Here is a 22,275-nt window from a genome sequence, read left to right on the forward strand (position 1 = left end):
GACAACGGGCAGGGTTGTGTAGTTGTGATACCCCACTGGTGTAGTCAAAATGGTTAAGGTCGCGATGTGTGGCTCATTTCGTTAAGTGTTTGAAAGTACTAGCCACATACCGAGAAATATGGTAATCGGTAAGCTTAAGTATCTGATTGGACCGGCGAGTGGAACGATCAGTCACCCTCTCGGTAGAAGAATGTTTTATTTTTGTCCGGACGTACAGGTGCAAAGTGGTCGGACTCTGTAGTCGGGGAGGGTGATCCGGATCCACGAACTGGAAAGAAAGGGGAACAGTAGTGTGGGCGAAAGCGGAGTCGATCCCCATGCGTGTGGTTTAGGTTCCCCTGGCCAGGTTGAAATTCGATTCAGAATCGTCCGCCTCTCGCGACATGAGATTGCTTAATGTTTTTGGTCACACAGAGTAATAAGTGGAACAAATATTGATAATACTGATGTATGATTAAATGGTTGCTCTACCATATTTGAGTAGAGATAGATGCAAACTTAGAACGGTTAATCCAACTAGAAGATGGTAAGGTTAAAATCTTGAAAATAAGGATCAACTCTTAGTGTCATTTTTGGCAAAACAAACCCCACAAACCAAAACGCCTTGCATGTCTAGTTATCGGACTATGTTATATCCGGTGATAGGTAAGTCTTGCTGAGTATTAGTATACTCAGCCTTGCTTGTGGCACTGTTTTCAGGTACTAACTTCGAAGATTTGATTGCGAGTCTGACTTGGCCTTGTACTCTGCCTCCGGGCTGGTCTGTTGAGTGGGAATGCCCGTCAGCTGGTGCTGATTACCCTCCCACTGAGTGACGTGTTTCGTATGGGCTTGATCGATGCGTCACTTCCTTTCGTTAGATGTCTTTTACTACTTCCATTGCGACAATGATGCTTGCATAATTTGAGTAGTTGGAACTCTGCAGTACTTCACTATTCTGAACATAGTTTGTAATAAATTTACCTTCCGCTGTAATAACTCTGAGATGTATGAGATATTCTGTGTTGTAATCTCTGGACTCACCTTCGTGTGAGTGTTGCCTACGCGATCCTGGAATAGCGTGGCTTTTATCGAGGCTTCACTCGAGGAACTACCGGTGCGTGCCGAATTGGGTCCGAGTTGCCTAGCAACGAAGATCAGTGCACCCGGGCCCAGTCTTTTTGGGTGGTTCTGCCACACTTTGGTGGGCTCTTTGAACCATGTGACGACATGTGTTGCGCTTTGATTCGTCAAAAGTTTGTATTTGGATCATGACCAACCACTTAGCTTCAATTTTAGCTCAAATTCACTTGCATATAGTTTCAAACCAGCATATGTGGAATTCATTAGTGTTGGCGGTCGATATCAGTGATTTTCACCACCAACGCTCTGCCTGATTTCATGAAAGATAGGTCATAACCATGCCATAACCATTATTACTAATGAGTTCCACAAGTTTTGGTGCATATTTGATCTCAGGAACAACATATCCAAAATTGACCCAAAACAGACACTATTTAGACCGGAAGGCCCGAATCCGGCCGCCCGGCATACTTTCTGTGGAATCTTGGCATGAGATTTTACCAGTATCATCCAGAGGGAGAAATCAAGCCATTCCAATGGGTGGTTTCCCAAAATGCATGAGTTGGAATCGGAAGGCTTGAACTCTTGAGCAAAACAGAAGAATTATGTGCCATGATCAGAGCACAAGATAACCACCCATCCAGGAATGATCTCCAGCCGTTGAGGAGTGTCGGTTGAATGGAGGGCCGAAATCCCTACAGAGCCAGGCCGCCCGGAGTAATTCGTTTAGGCTAAGGAGTGCCAACAAGCTTTCTGGCGCCGTTGCCGCGGAACGGTAGCAACACCAGTCTAGAATTCGTTCGGTTGTACACCTTTCCGCCCATCCACATGGAGTTCTACTCGTAGTTATCCGGCAGTTCCATCCCGGGAGTTTTTGGAACGGCCACCACCCTACCACCCCCCTTATCTGATGGTTATGAGACTAGTCCCAGTCTCGCAGCCACGGTTCACGCATAGTCCTTCTCTATGAGAAAGGACTAGTATCCCTATCCTCACCTGGTAGAATTCAACCATACCCGGTTCGAACCAAAAATACCTTACGGTGAAGCTCTCTTCGTTCTCTCTGACAGGCGAAGCGAAAGTTTGGTACCACTAGATGGCAGGGAGAGCCAGAGGAGATTGGATCATGTTGATGGATGAAATTTTGCTTCCCTGCCACCAAAGTGTTCGCACTTTGAACAGCGTGGGAAAGATCTTTGCTAAATAGCAAAATCCGGGACACCTCATCGTATTCCAGAAGATGCTGAAGCAACATTTCGTTGGTTTTCGGAGCCCTTTTTCCACGCAAACCAACTGACCACTCTATCAACAGCATCCTCTCACCTCCACCACACATAGTGGAAAATTACCAAACCAATCAAGTCCACAGATCATGAGCCACTCATTGATGATATGCCAATGCTCATCATGACCTCGGCCATGTTTCTAACATGCCGAAGGAGCATAAGTGCATATGCTCAAGATCTAAGGCATTCATTCCAAATGCTACATCAAGATTGAGGGTCTTACTGTGATCAGTAGCATGGAATGGATAGAGGGAGCAGAATTTTATTCCTAAAAACTCCTCTACACTATTGGGGATGTTGTACCAAAAGAGATTTTCTACGGTCCGAAGAAACTAGTGTCCTTCTCCCATAAGCACCCGAAGTGGATCGACGCCCAGATGATGGAGAGTAAGAAGATTTTTTGCTGTTATGTCCCTGAAGATGGGGCATAACAAGATCTTTCTGGATTTCTACATCTTCGATATCCCTGAAGGTGATAAGTTCTCTTGATCGGTCAGCCAATAGGGCCACTTGTCAACTCCAATGGATTTCGAGCTACTCTTCATAGCTCGAGGTTGACAAAGAGAAGATCCCGGTCAGTCTAGTCTGTTCAGGCAATACAATTGCAAAAGGCTAGACCGGAGCAAGACCCAATGGAGAAGGTAGTCTATCTCTGAAGAAGATGCCATACACTTCTCCTAGGAAACAGATCCGGGCGGCCACCTCAAACTCAACGAAGAAGAAAAACCGCAACATCTTCTTCTTGAGTTGAAACCGCTACCTCCTAGGATGAAGAACGCCTTCCTCCAATAACAACAGTAGCATGCCAGTCTTCATCAGTGACAAGCTGACAGAGAGTGAAACTCAGCTACTTGTTGCAGTCCTAGAGAAAGTAATTGTCCGTCATTGGGTATTCTCTCCAGGACTAGAAAGGGGATCAACCCCGACTTGTGCATCCATCGCATTTTTATGGAACCGGACCATAAGTCATCCTGAGAGCACTAGCGATGGCTGAAAAAATGCGATGAGGAAGGTAGTGAACCAAGAGGTATTGAGACTACTGCACGCTGGCATCATCTACCCTATGTAACATGGTGTTTTGGTCAGCCTAGTTCAAGTGGTCCCAAAGAAGAGAGCACTCACTTTTGAGAGTAGAGATATCACACCTCAGAGGGAAGTCATCAAGGATGTGTATCGATAGTCAACAAGACTATCCGAAATGACCACTATCCTCTCCGCTTCTTTGACGAGGTGCTTGAACGGTTGGCTAAACACTCATTCTTCCAATACCTTGACGGATATTCTGGTCATCACCAAGTTCGTATGACCAAGTAAGACAACCTTCACCTGTCCTTCGGTACATTCGCCTACCGGTGAATGTTGTTGGTCTTTGCAACGCACCAGCTTTACTTTAGAGGTGTAAGATGGCGACTTTCTCTGACCAAATTGAGAGCATTCATGGATGATTTCTCAGTCTCTGACAATTGCCAAGAAACACACCTTGACCTTAATTAGGACAAGTGTCACTTTATAGTCAGAGAAAAGGTTGTCCTCGGAAATTTAGTGCCATGAGGCACTCGTTTCTTCACCCATCGTACATCCTCCCGATTGGAAATTTCCTTTCGAGGCCACGGGCATTGCAAATGATTACGCCGTCGGAGCAGTGCCAGGCCAATGCAAGGATAATCAACATTATGACAAATGTTATACAAGTAAGACATTGACCTGATCTCAGTTATGCAACAACGGGGAAGGAACTTCTGGCATGGGTATTTGCCTTAAGTTAAGCTCCTTCTTGGATGGTGCCAAGGTGATAGTATACACGGATCATGCTACACTAAAGCACCTCTTGATCAAAGAGGAAGTCATTCCACGACTCATACGTTGGATCCTGCTCCTACAAGAATTCAAAATCAGAGATAAGGGAGGAGCAGAAAATTGTGTGGCTGCTCATCTCTCAGGGATTCAAGTAACCGATTGACTTCTTGAGAGATGATACTCTTCTAGGGGTCACTATATCCAGACCAAGGTATGAGGATTAAGTGAATGGAGACTGGATATATACCTCTAGATGAAGATAAGAAGAAGCTAAATTCACCTCAGCAAATACCACCCTTGGGAGAACCCCTATCCATTCATGTCTGTGCTATTGGTTTACTCCACTACTGCATCCTGCTATGTGAGATTCTTGAGCGTGCTACTCCTTATCATAAGGATGATACTACAAGTATTCCATATCCATGCTTGGGTTTGGCAGAATGTACAATTCTAGCCAACCAAGTTTTGAGATGCTAAAGAATCTATGCAGTGCCCAAGATGTCAGAAACACGGGAATATCAATGCCCGTCATGCTATGCCACTGAAGAGCAACCTTCAGTTGGAACTAATCGACATATGGGGAAGTTCACTTCGTGAGTCTTTCCCTATGTCAGAGCAAGTACATTTTGGAGGCGACGGACAATTTGTCCAAATGGACGAAGCACTTCCTGTGTTGCGGCCGACTCGAAGAATTCAAAGAAGACGGTTCAGGAAATCACATTTCCTTGCTTTGAATTTCCAAGAGTCGTGTCTGGTAGTGAAGGCTCACACTTCACAAGACAATACCAACAGGAAGTGTCTCAGCGAGTTGAGAGTAAAACTACCGGGCTGCTACTCCATACCATCCCTAGACCAATGGCCAGGTAGAAACATCTAACAAGAAGATCAGAAACATTCTGCAGATGCCATGGGGAAAGGATGGAATAGCATGATACCCGGGGCACTCTGGGCATATCGAACAGCCTTCAAGACGCCGATAGGACAAACACCGCACTAGCTGATCTATGGCAAAACTTGCCCTATACCAGTTGATCTTGAGTTCAGATCCCATGGGGCAATTAAGAGGTGGAAAATGGATCTCCAATCAGCCGGGGTGAAAAGGAAAATTGAATAGGCTGAATTGGATGAATGGAGGAAGAAGGCTTACCACAGCTCCAAGCTCTACAAGGAGCAGATGAAAAGATGACACGATAAGCAGGTCAAGATCAAGCATTTCAAGTTGGGGAATAAGGTACTACTCTTTAATTCCCACCTTTGTTTGTTTGGTCATGGCAAGCTTAGAAGTAAGTGGAAAGAGCCTAGTTCAATAGACCCTCCAGGACAATGACGGGAATATCTTCAATCATTGAAAATGTTCCTCGAGCCCGAACTACCGGAACTCAAAGGAATAGACGTCTATGAGTTTTCCGAGCTAGAGCCCCTATCTATGGTCATCGCCAGACCTTAAACGTGCCATACCCTAGTCTAGGATAATGGGCGCAAGTTTATTTCTCAAGTTTTATTTCAGTAGCGCCTAGTTAATGTTTGAAAAAAAATTAATTAAAATAAACTAGAATAAAAATGCTTCGTGCTTGTGCTTTAGTTGGTTGGTTCACATGTTTGTGTACCAACCAAACCCTCTATTCTAATATTTTCATCAAGTGCGTAGATGAACATCATGAACATCATTGAGATGAACTCCTTGGCGAAGTTGAGCAAAATCTGATGCAACTCAAGACAGGTAGCCAGACTACACCCGTGCCTAAACATCTACATGTACAACTCGTCACGGGGTTTGCGACCCCATCCTTCTTTTCCTTCTAGATTTTCATTAAAATCAGTTCTAAATGAAATAAATTAAAATTTGAATGAAACTTTTGGAAGAGATGAATTCACACATGGCTTCCAAAGATGCTTAAGTTTTATTTCTTATGCAAGTACTTGTTACCTTTGGAACTTGCATGATAGGATCACTTGAACTTTTGTTTATTGACCCTCATGATATGACAAAATGAGAGACATATTCTTCCTAACTCGAAGTCTTGGAGTTTTTCTTTAAAAGGCTAAAAAGAGGCAACTCTCATTTACTTTCAACCATACAAGTCCAATCCAGAGCCATACATGAATAGATTTGAACCCACATAGCTATCTTTTGACATTTTGAGCTTGATTAAACATCGTTACCTTTCGAGAAATGTCATGATCATCAAGTACTTTGGTCATCCACTATACACGTTCATCAATAAAGTCCATCAAAAGTGGTTCACCAGAAGCTCTCCATCCCCCTGAAAAGGGAAAAAATAGAGAAAAGCGAGTGAACCTACAATCTTACTCGAGCAAAAAAACAAGGACAAAGGGGAAGGATGGAGAAGCCAAAGTCAAACACCACTCAAAAAGACATTCATACCTCACACACATATGCACATGACCAAGGTGATATGATCTCTCAAAGACAAGATCTTTGATCTAGCAAAATAAATGAGGAAGATATGTGATTCTATTTCTACCATGAGCCACACAAAAGCCTTTTTAAATGTAGGAGTGGTTTTCTCTAAAAGACCTAAGTGAGGTTCAAACACAAAATGAGAGACTAAGAGTGGGTTGAAAGAGATGAGAGCATGCCTCCTGTTTTTGAAAATCTTGAAAAAACCTCCAAGTACAGAGAAAAGTAAGTGAATCATGTTCTCCATCGAGTCATTTTGAGGATCAATATTCAAAGGTGAAGGCGTTAGCCACCAGAATCCAAGGTATGAGGAAAGCTTAGAAATAAATCTTATGCATTCTTTGAGTTTATGAAACCAGGCTTCGCTCTTTCTCGACCTTATTGCTCGGGGCGAGCAAAGTCTGGCTGTGGGGGGTGTGTTGGCGGTCGATATCAGTGATTTTCGCCGCCAATGCTCTATCTGATTTCATGAAAGATAGGTCATAACCATGCCATAACCATTATTACTAATGAGTTCCACAAGGTTTGGTGCACATTTGATCTCAGGAACAACATATACAAAATTGACCCAAAACGGACACTGTTTAGACCGAAAGGCCCGAATCTTGGCATGAGATTTTACCAGTATCATCCAGAGGGAGAAATCAAGCCATTCCAATGGGTGGTTTCCCAAAATGCACGAGTTGGAATCGGAAGGCTTGAACCCTTGAGCAAAACGGAGGAATCCAGGAGTGATCTCCAGCCGTTGAGGAGTGTGTCGATTGAACGGAGGGCCGAAATCCCTCCAGAGCCAGGCCACCCGGCCTAAAGAACATCGGTTTGATGAACGACCTTTTGCATCAACCTCCAAGGAGCATCAGGAGCGTCGAATCTAAGGCGGTGGATAGATGGCGTGACTCCTAGGCTGGCCGGCCTAAGGGAGGCCGGCCGGCCTGACTTTGTCACGCCACGTGCCCAGCCTTCGCGTGGAAGTTACGACGCCGACCTCCTTGCAAGAAGTGTAGGCGACCTCGTGATAACCGCCTTGGAAGCACTATAAAAGGGAGCCTCCACCCCTCATTCAAGACGCACCATTTGGAGAAGAGAAGAGCTCAAGCAAGATGTAGTCCATCTTAGTAGAATAGGGAGAGTGTGAGGTGAGAGTCTTGGCGAAAGCCAAAGTAAAGGAGCGGTGCCGAGTTCTCTCGGCCTTACTCCACTTTTGTAAGCCACCTCAGAGGAATGAAGCATCTTCGGAGTGAAGTTCCTCGTCTCTCATCGGTATCTCGCTAGTCTTCCTCTTTACTTCAGTTACTTGTTTACTTTCTGTCTTTGATCTGCGGGATCCCTAGTCTGCGTAAGTAGCAAGTTCTACTCATTTGAGAGTGCTTTCTATCTTGTCGGTAGGCAGGAGTTCATAACTCGATAGTGTTAGGCATGGTTCCTAGACTTGGTTAGTTACATATGGTGGTGTTCCACCCCCACGGTACCGCAGTGGTAGGCAGCAGGTGGTGACAGCCCTATCCGTCATTTGTAGTCCACCACGTTCGGGTGTTTTCATAGCAGTAGGATTGCCAAAAGTATGTTGGGCCCCTTCTCACCCCTGTCTGAGCCCTTCGCTTAGGCCGCCGAAGCAGATCAAGATAGTTTAGTTGCAAGTCTTCTGGGTAATGAGTTGGCTAACCGATGTTAGACCCTCTGCCCACTTACCTCTCTTCCCCTGGTGGGTCCGGTTGAACTAGTTCTAGGTCTGGTCGTGCTTTATCGTTCCACATGGATTCGATACCCTGGAAAACTCCAAGGTGAAAGCTACATCGGTCTCTGTGCGCTTGCGGAGTAATTCGTTTAGGCTAAGGAGTGCCAACAATTAGTATTTGATCCTATGCTACCATTTATTCCATCTTTATGCATGGTTTTCATGCTGGAGTTGACGATCAAAACGGGTCAAATTAAACTATCAACACTTAACTCTTGCATTTTTGTTCCATGCTAGCCTAGTTATTTCAGGTAAGTATCCCGCACACCTCGTGCATCATCGTTCATGTCTCCACCCTTCTACATTGCCCATCATACCCAGTTTGCCATGATAAAAATTATGAAAAAATAAATCATAATAAAAATAACAAAAAAAGTTTTAATGACCACACACCACACTTTGACTCAATTAAATTTAGACTCCCTGGTGCTCAAAACCGGTAGAGTCCTTTCTTTTTCCCACCTTTGTTTTCCTTACGAATAAAAACAGGTACAAGAATAAGTGTGGGGACTCTCAAAATCACCAATTGCACACTCAAAACCGTCCATGTGAATTTTAATGAGTAGCTCCTACTCAACCTCAAGCTAGGGCCCATGTGTTTTCCTATTAGTTTTGGTGGGAACCGACCTCCTTGGGCTATAAAAGGGGCCTACCTCACCCCTCATAAGACACACCATCCAAGAGTAGAGTAGTGCCACATTGTATAGGCGTCGCGCTAGCTGCTAGTGCTAGAATAAAGGAGGAATAATTTAGGGAACCGTCGGGTCTGTCGGTGTTCTTCTCCAAGCTTGTACCTCTACAGATACTGGCTTCTTTTGGAGTAAAGTAACTTAGTATTTGTGATTTCTTATTCTTGCATAGTACTTACATTTGAGTGAGATCAATTCTCTTACTCGCAGGTTCATCGCTCTGTATTTTTACATAGTGCCCTAGTTTGCTACGGGTACCATACATAGTTAGACTGCGGTAGTAATTAGTAGCATAGACGTGGTATCTAGGCTAAGGGTTACCTTGGTTTGCCTTATATCTCATAATTTGTGAGGTATTCCATAGGTGGTGACAGCCCTATTGGTCCTGTTTAATCCTCCACGTTCGGATATAGTGTAGAGCTGTTGGCCGGAGTCTCCTGACCATTTCAGGGGTAAGTCGGTGCCCGGAACGAGTATCTTGCCCGAGAGATCAACCTTAAATCATCTCTAGTACTACCTCAGGAATCCTCTCTATCCTTGCCACTATCTTGGTGTGTCCTTGGTCCGACTCAGTTAGTGCACACACGTTCCCTGTGGATACGATGCCCTTGAATACTCATGGGTGAAAGCTACAACGGTATCCGTGTGCTTGCGGATTTATTCGCAGTCGTTAAAATACCCAACTCATGCATAGAGTCAAAGCCAAGTGCAATGGAAACTACTCATCTCACCGAAAGGATTCATGCCATCTGTACTCAAACCAAACCTTATATTCATCACATCCAATTCAAAGTCTTTGTAAGTTCTATCTATTTTTCTCCACAGAGACCCATCAGCTGGGTGTCCAAACATCGAGTCTTGCTTGCATTCCTTTTTGTGTCATCGCATCAACTTAGTATTCTCTTTATTTCTAAACAGATATTTCAAACGTGGTATTATAGGCGAGTACCACATGATCTTGGTAGGAACTCTCTTCCAGGGACGCTGCCCAAACGCGGTACTATAGGCGAGTACCACATGACCTTGGCAGAAACCCTCTTCCGGGGATTCTCCCCTCGACATCCCCAGGATCATCTTTTCTAATCTTGTAACGCAACGCACCGCATATGGGACATGCATCCCAATTTTTGTACTCACCGCCTCAGTACAGGATGCAGTCCTTGGGGCATGCATGTATATTTTGTATCTCCAATCCTAGAGGGCAAATAAGTTGTTTGGCTTCGTATGTTGTGGTAGGAAATTCATTGTCCTTAGGAATCATTTTTTAAAAGTTTCACTAATTCACCAGATCCCTTGTCGGATACACCATGCGTCAACTTCCATTGCAGCAACTCCAGGGTAGTGCCAAGCTTCTTCAATCCATCTTCGCAGCCTGAGTATAATAACTAGCGGTGGTCCTCTAACATCTTCTAGAACTTCATCCTCTCCTTTTCACTCTCACAATATGGACAAACATTGCGCAATGCCTACCCTAGATCGTCGCTGGGACAATCTTCTGTTGCATCTACTTTGGGCTCTTCCATGGTAGTATCATCATTCAAGGCACCGAATCAAGCATTTTCGAGAAAGTGGTCATCAAAATCTTCTTCTTCGTTGTCTTCCATGATAACCCCCTTTTCTCCATGCTTGGTCCAACAAATAGCAAAACCATTAGCGAAAATATGGCTCTGAAGGCTTCTTGAAGAGGAGTAATACTTCTTATTCTGGCAAATTCGCATGGGCAGCATATGAAACCATTCTGTTTGTTTGCCTCGGCCACAGCTAAAAAATAATGCAGAACATCAATGAACTCGTTAGAATGCCAGTCAACATTGTACATCCATTTCAGTCCATCTGCATTGTTTTCAACAAATAGAACTAATTTCACTACTAAATTTCTCCTATCCATATTTCAAATGAATAGATTTCATTACATGTATCGAATAAATTAAATGTAACCAAACAAATTAATTCTCAAAATTATAATAACATAACATGATTTATTAACATGGTATGTCAATTAAATTATTTCGTACAATTTGGATAATAAATTCATCATATACCCTGATTAATTAAAAGATCTACAAAATCCATTACACAACATGACAAATTAAAAAGTACAAATTAAGATACAAGATATGCTACATTGCTAATACAACCTACTCACGGGACCTATTTACCCGTACCTCATGAACTGTCTGGAGAAGTCTGGACATGTTACTGTCAAATTCTGCCATCCCCGATGCTTCGCACCTTGCATTATATCGAGCCATGAACTTGCAATCATCATCGCCGTACCATGCAACTCAACATCAAACTCACGCTGAAATTTGCAATTTTCTTTGCAAAGTGTGAAGATATGAAATGCTTTCTTAATCCAATGATAAATACGACTACTGATAAGTCCAAGATGCTCCTCAGGGCGGAACTCAAAGGAATGTCCAGTGCGCTTCAGATTATTGCGTACCGGGCGCATGGTGCTCCAATGCATCATGTTGCAAAGCCATACTCATTATACTTAGCAAAACCTAAACAAATTCATAGAACTACATTGCAAAATATACTCATACTCACATTGAAGTTCACAATTCACAATCACTATTTCTAATCCCTAATATTTTGACACTCTTCAGTTTGAGGCAAACACTCTTCGTCCCGAGCCGGCGCCATGGGATGCAATTATGGTTCACCCACTTTATTTCAGGCTCAATATCCAAAACCATCTAGAAGATAAAAAATCTTTATTTCGGAAATTATATATGTTGTTAACCTTGACCCTGCGGTGATGACTACGTGATATCTGCGACACGGTGTGGTACAAGGATGTGACCGATCGGCTCGCCGCAACACCAGCACTTGTGGTTGATGCGGACGCAGCACTTGGCGCAGGCAGCGTGGCCGTTGATATGCCTTCAGTGCAACAACGGCCATGCTGTCTATGTCAAGTGTTGTGTCCGCATCGATTGCAATTGTTGGTGCTGTGGCGAGCCGATCGGCAACGTCTTTATATCTCACCGTGTCGCAGATATCACGTAGCCATGACCGTAGGGTCAAGGTTAACGACATATATAATTTCCGAAATAAAGATTTTTTATCTTCTAGATAGTTTTGGATATTGAGCCTGAAATAAAGTGTGTGAACCACAAGTAAACATATTTTTTGCCGTTTTGGATACATCACTAAAGTGTCAAATAATTCATTGGTAATACAAAAAAATTCTACTATACTCATTTGAATAATTCATTCGTGATACAAAATAAATACCAAGTAAACATCTTTTTTAACTTTCAATGATTATTCAATTTAACATTTCACATTTAGATCCACATATGGTCATTTATGCATACTCATCTCATTCTAAAAATAAATTAAAATATGCTACACTAATTTATAATATATGGCCATATGATGGAAACATTAGGGTGTCATGTCCTCATCATCATGTATACAAGAAAATCACATCAACTCTCTATACTCATTTAGATCAATTAAAACAAGCAAACCACATATACATATGCAAACCTTAAGTACCACATTTGAGCTCAAATGGTATAAATAAAAAATCCAAAACTTTCCCAATCTTAAAAATCTCACATTTCTCTATTTCTAAAGTATGAAATGAGCTACACAAGCAATAAAATATGCAAGGAACAAACTCCTAACCTTTAGAGTTGTTGGATGGATGGGAGAATCAAGAGCCTTCACAAATCATTGAGGAAATGAGCAAGAACTGTCCCACCCGAGCCAAGAATAGCAAGAACAGGTGAACTAAATAGCTCGCGCAGGGGAAGGGGAAGGAGGTCAAGGAGTTTTGTCCTGATTGGAGTCACCAACCGGGACCAAATGGCACTCATTTGTCTCGGTTGGTGGCTCCAAACGGGACCAATAGGCCGAGGGGTCTTTTGTCTCAGATGGAGACACCGATTGGGACAAATTAGTGCCATTTGGTCCCGGTTAGTACGCCAATTGGAACAAATTATCAAAGGTTTGTTCTGTAGTAGTGGCCACATGCCAAAAAATGGTGTCAACAAAGTCTTGAGCGAGGATCAGAGTACATTATTCTTGGCATACTCATTAACAAGAACTTACATCGGGCATATAAAATAATGGGTTTGATTTGTTCCTAAACGACATCCTGGAATATGACCTTATCGATGTGGTTATCAATTTGTTCAGGAGGGCAATGGGCAATGTAGCAGAAGCTCTTCACCACATGGAGAAATGTCTCCCTGGTCGCTCTGTTGAGTGCGCTGCTGCCTTGAAGAGCACGCTGAGACAATTCTTCAATCTCCAAATCCACTTGCCGGTCTAGGTCCTCAGTGTTCTCGATACTTTTTCCATTCTGATGAATTAATTATTAAACTTTTGTAAATTGAAAAGTTACATACAATTCAAAGGGACGTAGATGTATATATGAATTTAGGACAACGCACCAGATTGAGAACCCTCCTCGAAAGTTTGGAGCAGATGGAGGAGGTGAGCTGCTCGAGCTTAGAATACTCCCAGAGGCTGAGCTTTTGCTCGGTCAAAACATGCCTTCCCGAGAAAATTTCGATCGTGCGAACTAACAACAGTGCTGTATCCCCTTCAATTGATCCTTGGCTCCCCTTTGCAACCCATGACATGAGCCACTGCTTCCACTGCAGTTAAACAAGGAAATAGGTAAGGGTCTTCCATTTCCATCAGCTGTAATAATTAACGTGGTATGTCGATCATAGGTATCTAAGGGTCTGTTTGGATGAGGTTAAGGTTGAGAGCTAAATTTTAGTACCTCCTATTACTACTCTTGTTTGGATACACTAGTGCTAGAGTTTAGCACTTTTATCCACTAGCACTTGGATCCAAACAGGACCTAAGATATATGGATTGATGAATAAAATATATATACTATACCGCATCACGGAGACTGGCAGAAGCACCGCCTTCGAATGGAATAAGCTCGATAAGATCTTCAAGATTCTCGATCGAATTCTTTGGTCCCCTGCATGCATGAACAGTAGTGGCTTAGAATCACCAAGCTAATTAATGAAGATTATTCCAGTGGGTGGAAACATCAAATCAAAATCAACTTATATGTGTACCCAATTCTCCGCAAGTGCGAGGAGACGGCCTCAGCAAGCACTGCTGTACGAGCCCATCCAAGACGTTCTGCAGCTCGGTTTGGCTCGAATATATTTGCGGAAGCTAAGAAGTATGCTGTCAGTGCACTCTTTGGGGTCCCACCATACTTCTCAAGATTACTCCTGAAATACCACCTGCATATATATATATATACAAGTAAACACTTCTGAGCTAGTGTGAATAATCTAGTTAATCATATACTTAGTTGATTGTCAGCTAAGTAATTGCAATTTGGGAATGAGAGGTACCAAATAATTAAATTGGCAGAGACTTACTCTCTAAGGCCATTCCACTCCATTCGGCAGTCTCTTTGGAAATTTCTGAAGTCAGCTTTGGCTGTCTTGAGATAAAGATCATTGCAGAAGAGAGTCATCCTGAAAAGTTCGTTCTGATTGAGTTATTGTATTTTCAATGAAAGGATAAAATGAATTCTCACATCCCCGACAAAAAGGCTCTTTTGGTTTTCTTAAATCAGGATTTTCAATACTATCTTTTGGCCGTGAATGAGTACTTGGATCAACAAGAACTACAACTTTGTAGAAGACAAGTTTTCTTTTGAAGTCATTTGGCTAACATGTTGGTTTTATTAAAATTGATCCTTTTCTCCATAATAGTCCTACATCTAAAGATTACCTGTGGAGAACCTTCCCGATCCAGACATCACCACTACCTCCATATTGATCCAAGTACATCCTCGTTTCAATTCGTGGCAAGCTTGCTTTCCATGGGAAGTCGATGGCATATTCGACCTATTATTGAAGTATTAGAAGGTAGAATGGGGTTGCTAGTTTCGTGTCAAGATCAGGGAATGATGTTTAACTATTCATTTTGTCACGTACCTCGCCTGGTATGTCCTTTGCGATTGCCCATTTGTCCTTCATTCTGTTAGAGCCTCTCCTCTCAAGGAGGAATTCACGGCAAAATACCTTAGCCCGCCGAAGGACGTCGTCATCACCAGGAAATGTGAGCTGGGCAGCCCGATAAGTGTTGTACATGGGGGTGACAGAAGACGGGTTCGACTCCCCGTGCAAGCAGAAGAACTTGCCGTCCTTCTCGAAGTGTTTCAACACACCTGTACAAAAAAAATACCAGTTATTAGAACCCTACTCATGTGATGGATGATCTATATATCTTAGGTCTTAACAAGTACTAGTAATTTACATGGGTCGACATGGTAGCCATGAAGTCGGAGGAGACGAATACCCATGGCTGTGTCATCGATATCCTTTACCGGGCAGGTCTTTGTATGAGCTAATCCCTCAGGAGTCCAGTTCCTGTTCAACCGTAGACATATTTCATTTGGTGATCCACATGGAACTGTAGCCCATGCTAATAATAACTCGGATCTTTGAATGCCAACAGGCTTAGTTATATATGTGATTGAATAAATTAATAAATAACATACAAATAGACTTTCCAACAAGCTGCTCTCTCTGTCCTTAAATGCAAGATATTTTGGTTTGTCCAAAGTCAAACTGTTCTATGTTTGAATAAATTTATAAAAAAATATAATAATATTTTGAATATGAAATATAGTTTCATAATTTACATCTTTGATGTGTTAGATGTTAAAATAAAATTTGGTCAAACCAAGACTACTTTGAATTAGTATAAAATAAAATGTCTTACATTTCAGAATGAAAGAACTATGCAGCATCATTGTTACTTATGTTTCCTGCTTATATGTCGTTTTGGTGATGAATATATAGATGGTCGTACCCGCAAATATGTATATATGCATGTATGAATATATGTCAGTTACCTGTAAATATAGTCTAAGCAATCCAAAATTTCGCTTGTGAAGTGCCTTGATATGCCCAACCTTGTCAACCGATCAACCGCCCATAAGCGTTCATACACATCCAAAGGGTAGATGCATGGCACTAAAAATATAATAAAACATGTAAGTAAAGAACAAGTGTAATTTGCATTGGTTTTTAGAGCAGACGACAGTAGAAACAAAGGAGATGTGCTCAACGAGCACAATATAAATCATAACATATAGTCCCTGGTTTAGTTTACCTCCGCCATTAAATTTTTTGACCATTCCATCGAGGTACTCGAAGCATTTCTGGTCTCCTGTTTCCTTGAGAGCAGTAGCTGTTGAAGCAGGTGAACAATGAAAGGATCCATCGAGACACCGGAGCTTAAGGAGCTTCTCCCAGTCCAAGTCTACCATTCCCTCTAAGCTGTGTAGCAGAGTCGTTGGCCTAGCGTGTAGTACATCCCTCGGAATCCTAAATTTTCAAGGTCAGATATATATATACGGTTTCTGGTATATCAAACAAAAATTGAAGGATCGGTTTATTAAACAAAAACTATACTAGGAAAAAAATATAATTAAATCCGCAGTGAACCAATTAATATCTAAATATTTTCCTACTTTATATGGGCAAATAAACTGAACCTTTGCTGCCTTAAAAAATAAAACCATCTTTTGTGCAAGGCATGCAAACAAAAAAAGTTAAGGAATAGGTTTAAGCATATATACTTAGCAAGCTTTCTTTTCCTTTCTGCATATATCGCTTCCAGGGCTGGCTCATTGTAGGGGATGTCGAGGTCAAGATCCTTGGCCATGTCTAGGAGTGACGGCAAGGCAATCTCGAATCCGACTAGCATCCAATCCTCTTCCTCGTGTGCCAACCTCCAAATATTTTCTTTGATAAATAACTGACCTGCAAGAAATGGTAAACCATATCCTTGCTTAAAAAATAAATATCTAAATCCTAATTAAAACAATCACGTTCGTATTGATGATGTATATATCCATTTGAAGAAACAATTGAGATGTATGAGCAAAGCAAATGATCCGGTGATCTACCTCTCTCGCATTTGTCGGCATGGATGTTCCAAGTCTTCAATGCCACAACACATGCTAGGGTGCTCATGATCCTGTCGCTGATCATGTAGAAGGCTTCATCACCCCATGAACCATCGGGTAGCTGATTCTGGATGATCCAGTCAAAGGTCGATGGGAACAGTGGCGCATCACCCCCATCTGGGTTCCTGAGAAGGGCTACCATTGCCGTGTCATAGGCTGAAATGGTGATCTCACCCTCTCCGATTGACCTCAATGCTGTTCTGATGGCATCAACCATGCTTTCCGTTTCCCTTGGTTCATCCTTTTGTTCAAGATGTCCATCAACTGCCTGTTCCCGTGCTTTTCCAGATTCCGAGTATGGCGATTTGCTTATTAGCGCGGGCCCTGTCAATCAGGCATGCATGATCGATGTAAACACGCTTTAAGTACAAGAAAATCAATCGTACAATCAAAGAAATGCATATATTTAACCTATGAAATGCATGTCCTTAATACACGTCCTTTATACATGGATTAAGAAATGCATATATTTAACCTACAATCGTAAAATCAATCACTATAATACCAGTGTTGGGCTGGTGCTCAGCCGGCTGCTCTTGGCTGGTTCGGCACTCACAGAGCAGCAGCCAACAGCAGCCGAGCAGCCGAACGGAGAATATTTATTGTTACCACTATATATATCTGTCCACATACATGGATTAAGAAATGATGCATATATTTAACCTATGAAATGCATGTCCTTAATTAATAGAGTTGTTGTCATGCTAGCTACTGATCGACAACATGCATGTGTTTCAGGGATTATTATTACCACATGGTCGACGGCGAGGGTGCAGCTGTAGGAAAGGCCGCCGCCGTGGCTGTTGTACGCCGGGCGTCGGCTGGCGAAGCAAGGGAACATTGAGGAGCTCTGTAGTAAACGCCAGCATCTTCCGTGCGCGCGCGCTCTCTCTCTCTTAAAAGAGATCTCTCTCTCTCGATCTCTTGTAGAACAATACTGGGTATTTCAGCGTTTGCTGAATGATGAGCTCCTGCTTGCTATTTATAGTGGAAAGCTCGCTCAAGGAGTGAGTCAAGGCATGGAGGAAAGCTAGTAGTAACGAGTCCAAAGAGGCGGCAATATAAAAGTGTTTGGGCGGCTTGGCGGACATAGTCCCGCGGAAATAGTTCTCAAAATCAAATCTTTTGTCATCATTGGTCAAAATATTTCATACATGCGTAGGTTCCGCACACGTGACCTGGAAAAACCAGAAGTCAAGAACATGTGCCTGGAAGCAGGACAACATGTGTCATTCACAGTCCAGTCAAAGATCACAAGCAATGGACATTATATTCGCAACTCAAGTCAACAAAACATGCAATGGAGATTCCTTGAACTATCCTCGGAACACCACGAAAGATTTGGTGAGTCAAAATCTGCCGTCAACTCAAGCTAACAAATTAATTATGCCCTGGAGATTTTGCGAAAACTATATATATAGTTCAGTTTTCTGACACCGTCTATCGTTCTATAATAATCCCATCTTCGGCCTCTATTACCACCAGTGAGTCAATAATCTTTTCGAAACTAGTATACCATTGCGAGATGCTTAACCTCTGTCAGATATGGTTCGTTTTAATATCTACGCTTTCCCTTTTGTGATTATATATTTATACAGGGCACCCCTTTTGCGCCAAAGATCCTACCTTTTCCGAAAGATTTGGTGCTACAGTTTTTTCTGTTTCCATGCAAGAGTTATACTATCTTTCGTACTCCTGCAAATACTATCTTTCCGGAAAATTAATTTGAAGTTCAAAGCCATATCAAAACTAAACTACTAATTTGAATTATATTTTTTTAAAAAAAATATTCAATTATTCTTTCTACTCTTTTATGAAAACCATTTAATTATAAAATTGTTTGAGAAAATATCTGGAATATCTTATGTGCCACACAACAGCCCCTCTGTTATAATCGGTCATCTCTTTCCCACTTGGTAAATCAATTTCTCCATTTGTTTCTCCATGTTATAATTATAGTCTTTCGTTGCATCCTACGAGCATGCGCCTATAACTTATGCTTCCCTCCGGTACTGCAAAGCTTCCAAAACTTCCTTCTAGTGCTTCACATCTACTCTAGTGATCTTTGTTCAAATGGCCATCAAAGATGGAAATTTAGGGTGCGGTGGATCTCCTGGACTGCACTAACATCTCGTTGTAGTCGATGTCGTGCCGTTGGGAGAGAAGTTGCAAACCACTCAACGCGCCTTGTGACGGGCAAGTGTGCCAATTGGAGATTTGGAGTGGAACATATGCTTGCACTAGCCTGTCACTATGTTGGTGCCAGGGGACGTGGCACGAGGCGAGAAGTTCCGTTGTTGATAAGCATTTGGAGCTCGATCGTCCGCCACCGGCTCACGCCACATGGCGTTCAGCTTGCACAATCCTGTCACTATGTTGTAGAAGTGACCTGTTTGGAATCGAGTCACTGTAGGTGGCAAGTGGCATTGCTCTAGAATAGGTGTAGGCATCGGCGTAGGTACCGGAGAAGGAGCAGCAGCTTGCACTTGACCTCCTCCCAGGTTCAAAATATTCACTACTACAAAACGCTCATGTTGTCTCGGTTGGAAACTCTTATTGTCCCGATTTTCCAACCGAGACCACCAGGTCAGGATAAAAGGGGGCCTGACAACCGAGACTAATAAGGATCTTTGGTCCCGGTTGGTAACTCCCTTAGGTACCGGTTGATGTTACCAACCAAGACCCAAATGTCTTTTTCCCCTCTCGTCCTATTCTCATTTATTTTTCATTTCAACTCCACTATAATATAAATATATATATGAATTCCTTTATATATGAAAATTATTCAGAATAAATATTATATATATGGTGAGTTTTTTCTACACTTGCGTGTAGCTACTCTCATCATCAATATGCCATCATGCGTATGTCCACATACTCATTTATCACTTTAAGTATGTTCATATACTAATTCTAATATACTTGAAAGAGATATATACGAAAAATTTCAAAAGCATCCCTATTTTTTAAATATGTTATGATTATATATTACTATTATATATTACAAATAAGTATGTTCGTATAGTCCATGTATGGTCACATACGCAATGTATATATCATCATATATTTTCTAGTATGGTCACATACATATATTTCGTTAGGTCATATATATATATATATATATATATATATATATATATATATATGTGTGTGTGTGTGTGTGTGAGAGGGCTATTTCATACTCTTGGTATGGAATAACTGGAATAGTTATTCCATACCCGAGCCAACCCACCCCGCGCCTGGCTCCCAAAGCGTTGCTCCGAGACTTGCGATTTTTTTTCTTCATGCAAGGCCGGTTTTCTTCCCCTCCGGCCGGCGCGCGCAGTATCGCGAGCAGTTGTGCTCCGGACGTGTTGATTCGAGCCAACCTGTGCATACGCTTCCAGCGCGCGCTGGCTTTCCTATGGCACGTAGAGTCGCAGTGCCTGGTTTGTTTTGACCCACACGCGCATGTCTCCATCTGTGCTGCCGAGATGCGCTGGGCATCAACACCATGGACTTTATTTTTGAAATCCCAATAATATTTTTTTTAGGAGAAATCCCATTAATATTTTGACAACAACTATTAGTACAATGTTGCATTCGTTTTTGTTACTAATAAACTCAATTTTCTTGTGATGGTAGAAGCCAATGAGGGAGACTCAATCAAGCATTATTTCTAGATAATGCTTTCAGATTTTTTTTTTCAAGCTCTGAAACTCATAAGGCAATTCAACCGCATCAGGTCAGCACAGCTGAAGCTATCTATCAGAACAGAAGTATGGCCGATTCTCATCTTGTAGCCAAAGCAGTAACACTTTTGATTTCTGAAGAGATGAACTCTGATATAGGATACATTAAACATTGACACTTCTCAGAGGCAAGGGGCAGGGTAAACACCAATATGTATCAAACAGAATGGTGGTAACTACAACTAATGTTATCGTTTAAAATTGTTGCAGCACTACTTCCACAATGCTTTCACCAATTTGTATGTTCTGAAATCAGAAGAACAATTCAAACTTCTTCGGATCAGCACAAGAGCCAAACTTACTACCAAAAAGAGGAGTTCCTGAGTTTTTTTTTAAAGCTATCTGAACAAAAAGGTGTGCAGCCAGTTCTCTTTTCATTGTATCTGAAGCAGCGTTACAAACAATTTCTGAAAAGATGAACTGTGATGTTGTTGTCAGAATCTTGCTATCATATTCCTCTAGGCATCAACATCTAGGTGGACAAACTCCTGAGAGAAGCTGAATTAATGAGGAATCAAGGGAAAACAGTGACACGGTTAGGGACTAGATAGCATATGCTAGTGTTGCAACAGTTCAAAACAGTATTTTTAGAAAATCTTAGACTATATTTTTATCATAACTTGGCATCCATAAATTTATAAAATACTATACTTATTAGTAAAAAAATACAATCAAAGAGCGTAAGGATGTGTTTGGTTGAGCTATAGTCCTTTGTAATCCTTTACGTTCGGATATATAGAGTAGAGTTGTTGGTCGGAGTTGTCTGGTAGACCAGGTGTAAGCTGGTGCCCGAAGCGAGTATTGTGCCCGAGAGATCGACCTTTAGCTCAGCTATAGTGCTACTTAGGAATCCTCTCTACCCTTCTACCTATCTTAGTGTGTCCTTGGACTGACTAGATTAGGAGTTAGTGCCCACATGTTCCCTATGGATTTGATAACCCTTGGACTACTCTGAGGTGAAAGCTACAACGGTATCCGTGCGCTCGCGGAATTATTCGTAACGCTAAAATACCCAACAACGAGATGACAGATGAGGAACTTAGGGAATGTGTGGATCAACATGTCAAAGAACATTTCAAACCCAAAGTCCTAGAGAAGAGGGTACGAGTAGATCCAGAGATTGCTGTAAAAGTCTATGCATACTTGAACAAACCACCAACACCAAAAAAAACTACCCTCAGACTACGACCGCACACTGATAAAGGACCACTAGCAAAAACAAAAAAAAAGTGAGAAGGCTGTTCCTCAGCTAGGCACACAACAAAAGGGACTCAAGGCCCTCCTGGTGCTGAGGGAGGAAGGCCAACACGAGTCAGAATCTCATCGTAAAACTTGATTGACGCGTGAGCAGGCAGAGGGGAAAACGGATGATATCCCAGTCACCGAAGTTGTTGGTGTGCCATACGAGCATGGAAAACCTTTTGTCACTAAGGAGCAGATCCGTCTAGGCACGCAGATGTTCAAGTTCCATAATTGGTACCTGCTGAAGGCGAAGGAAGAAATGAAAATGTTTGGAGTTAAGTATCGCGATCAGGATTTCTTTCGTGGGAAGGACCACTTCTGCATGGACTT

General features: G+C 42.2%; 1 protein-coding gene across 1 annotated transcript; it reads right to left on the bottom strand.

Annotated features, from left to right (window-relative positions):
* Window positions 1-12,944: 12,944 nt before the first annotated feature.
* Window positions 12,945-17,968, bottom strand: LOC120660280 (syn-copalyl diphosphate synthase, chloroplastic-like). The gene is made up of 13 exons (XM_039938710.1): window positions 17,724-17,968; window positions 16,913-17,296; window positions 16,583-16,766; window positions 16,114-16,328; window positions 15,854-15,974; window positions 15,253-15,365; window positions 14,931-15,163; window positions 14,725-14,840; window positions 14,367-14,465; window positions 14,052-14,225; window positions 13,864-13,951; window positions 13,404-13,610; window positions 12,945-13,312 (listed from the first exon to the last, which is right to left on the bottom strand). The coding sequence occupies exons 1-13, from the start codon at window positions 17,839-17,841 to the stop codon at window positions 13,094-13,096; spliced, it is 2,271 nt and encodes a 756-aa protein (XP_039794644.1). The 5' UTR covers window positions 17,842-17,968; the 3' UTR covers window positions 12,945-13,093.
* Window positions 17,969-22,275: the final 4,307 nt, after the last annotated feature.

Source organism: Panicum virgatum, chromosome 2N, assembly GCF_016808335.1.
Source record: "Panicum virgatum strain AP13 chromosome 2N, P.virgatum_v5, whole genome shotgun sequence".
Lineage (NCBI taxonomy): Eukaryota > Viridiplantae > Streptophyta > Magnoliopsida > Poales > Poaceae > Panicum > Panicum virgatum.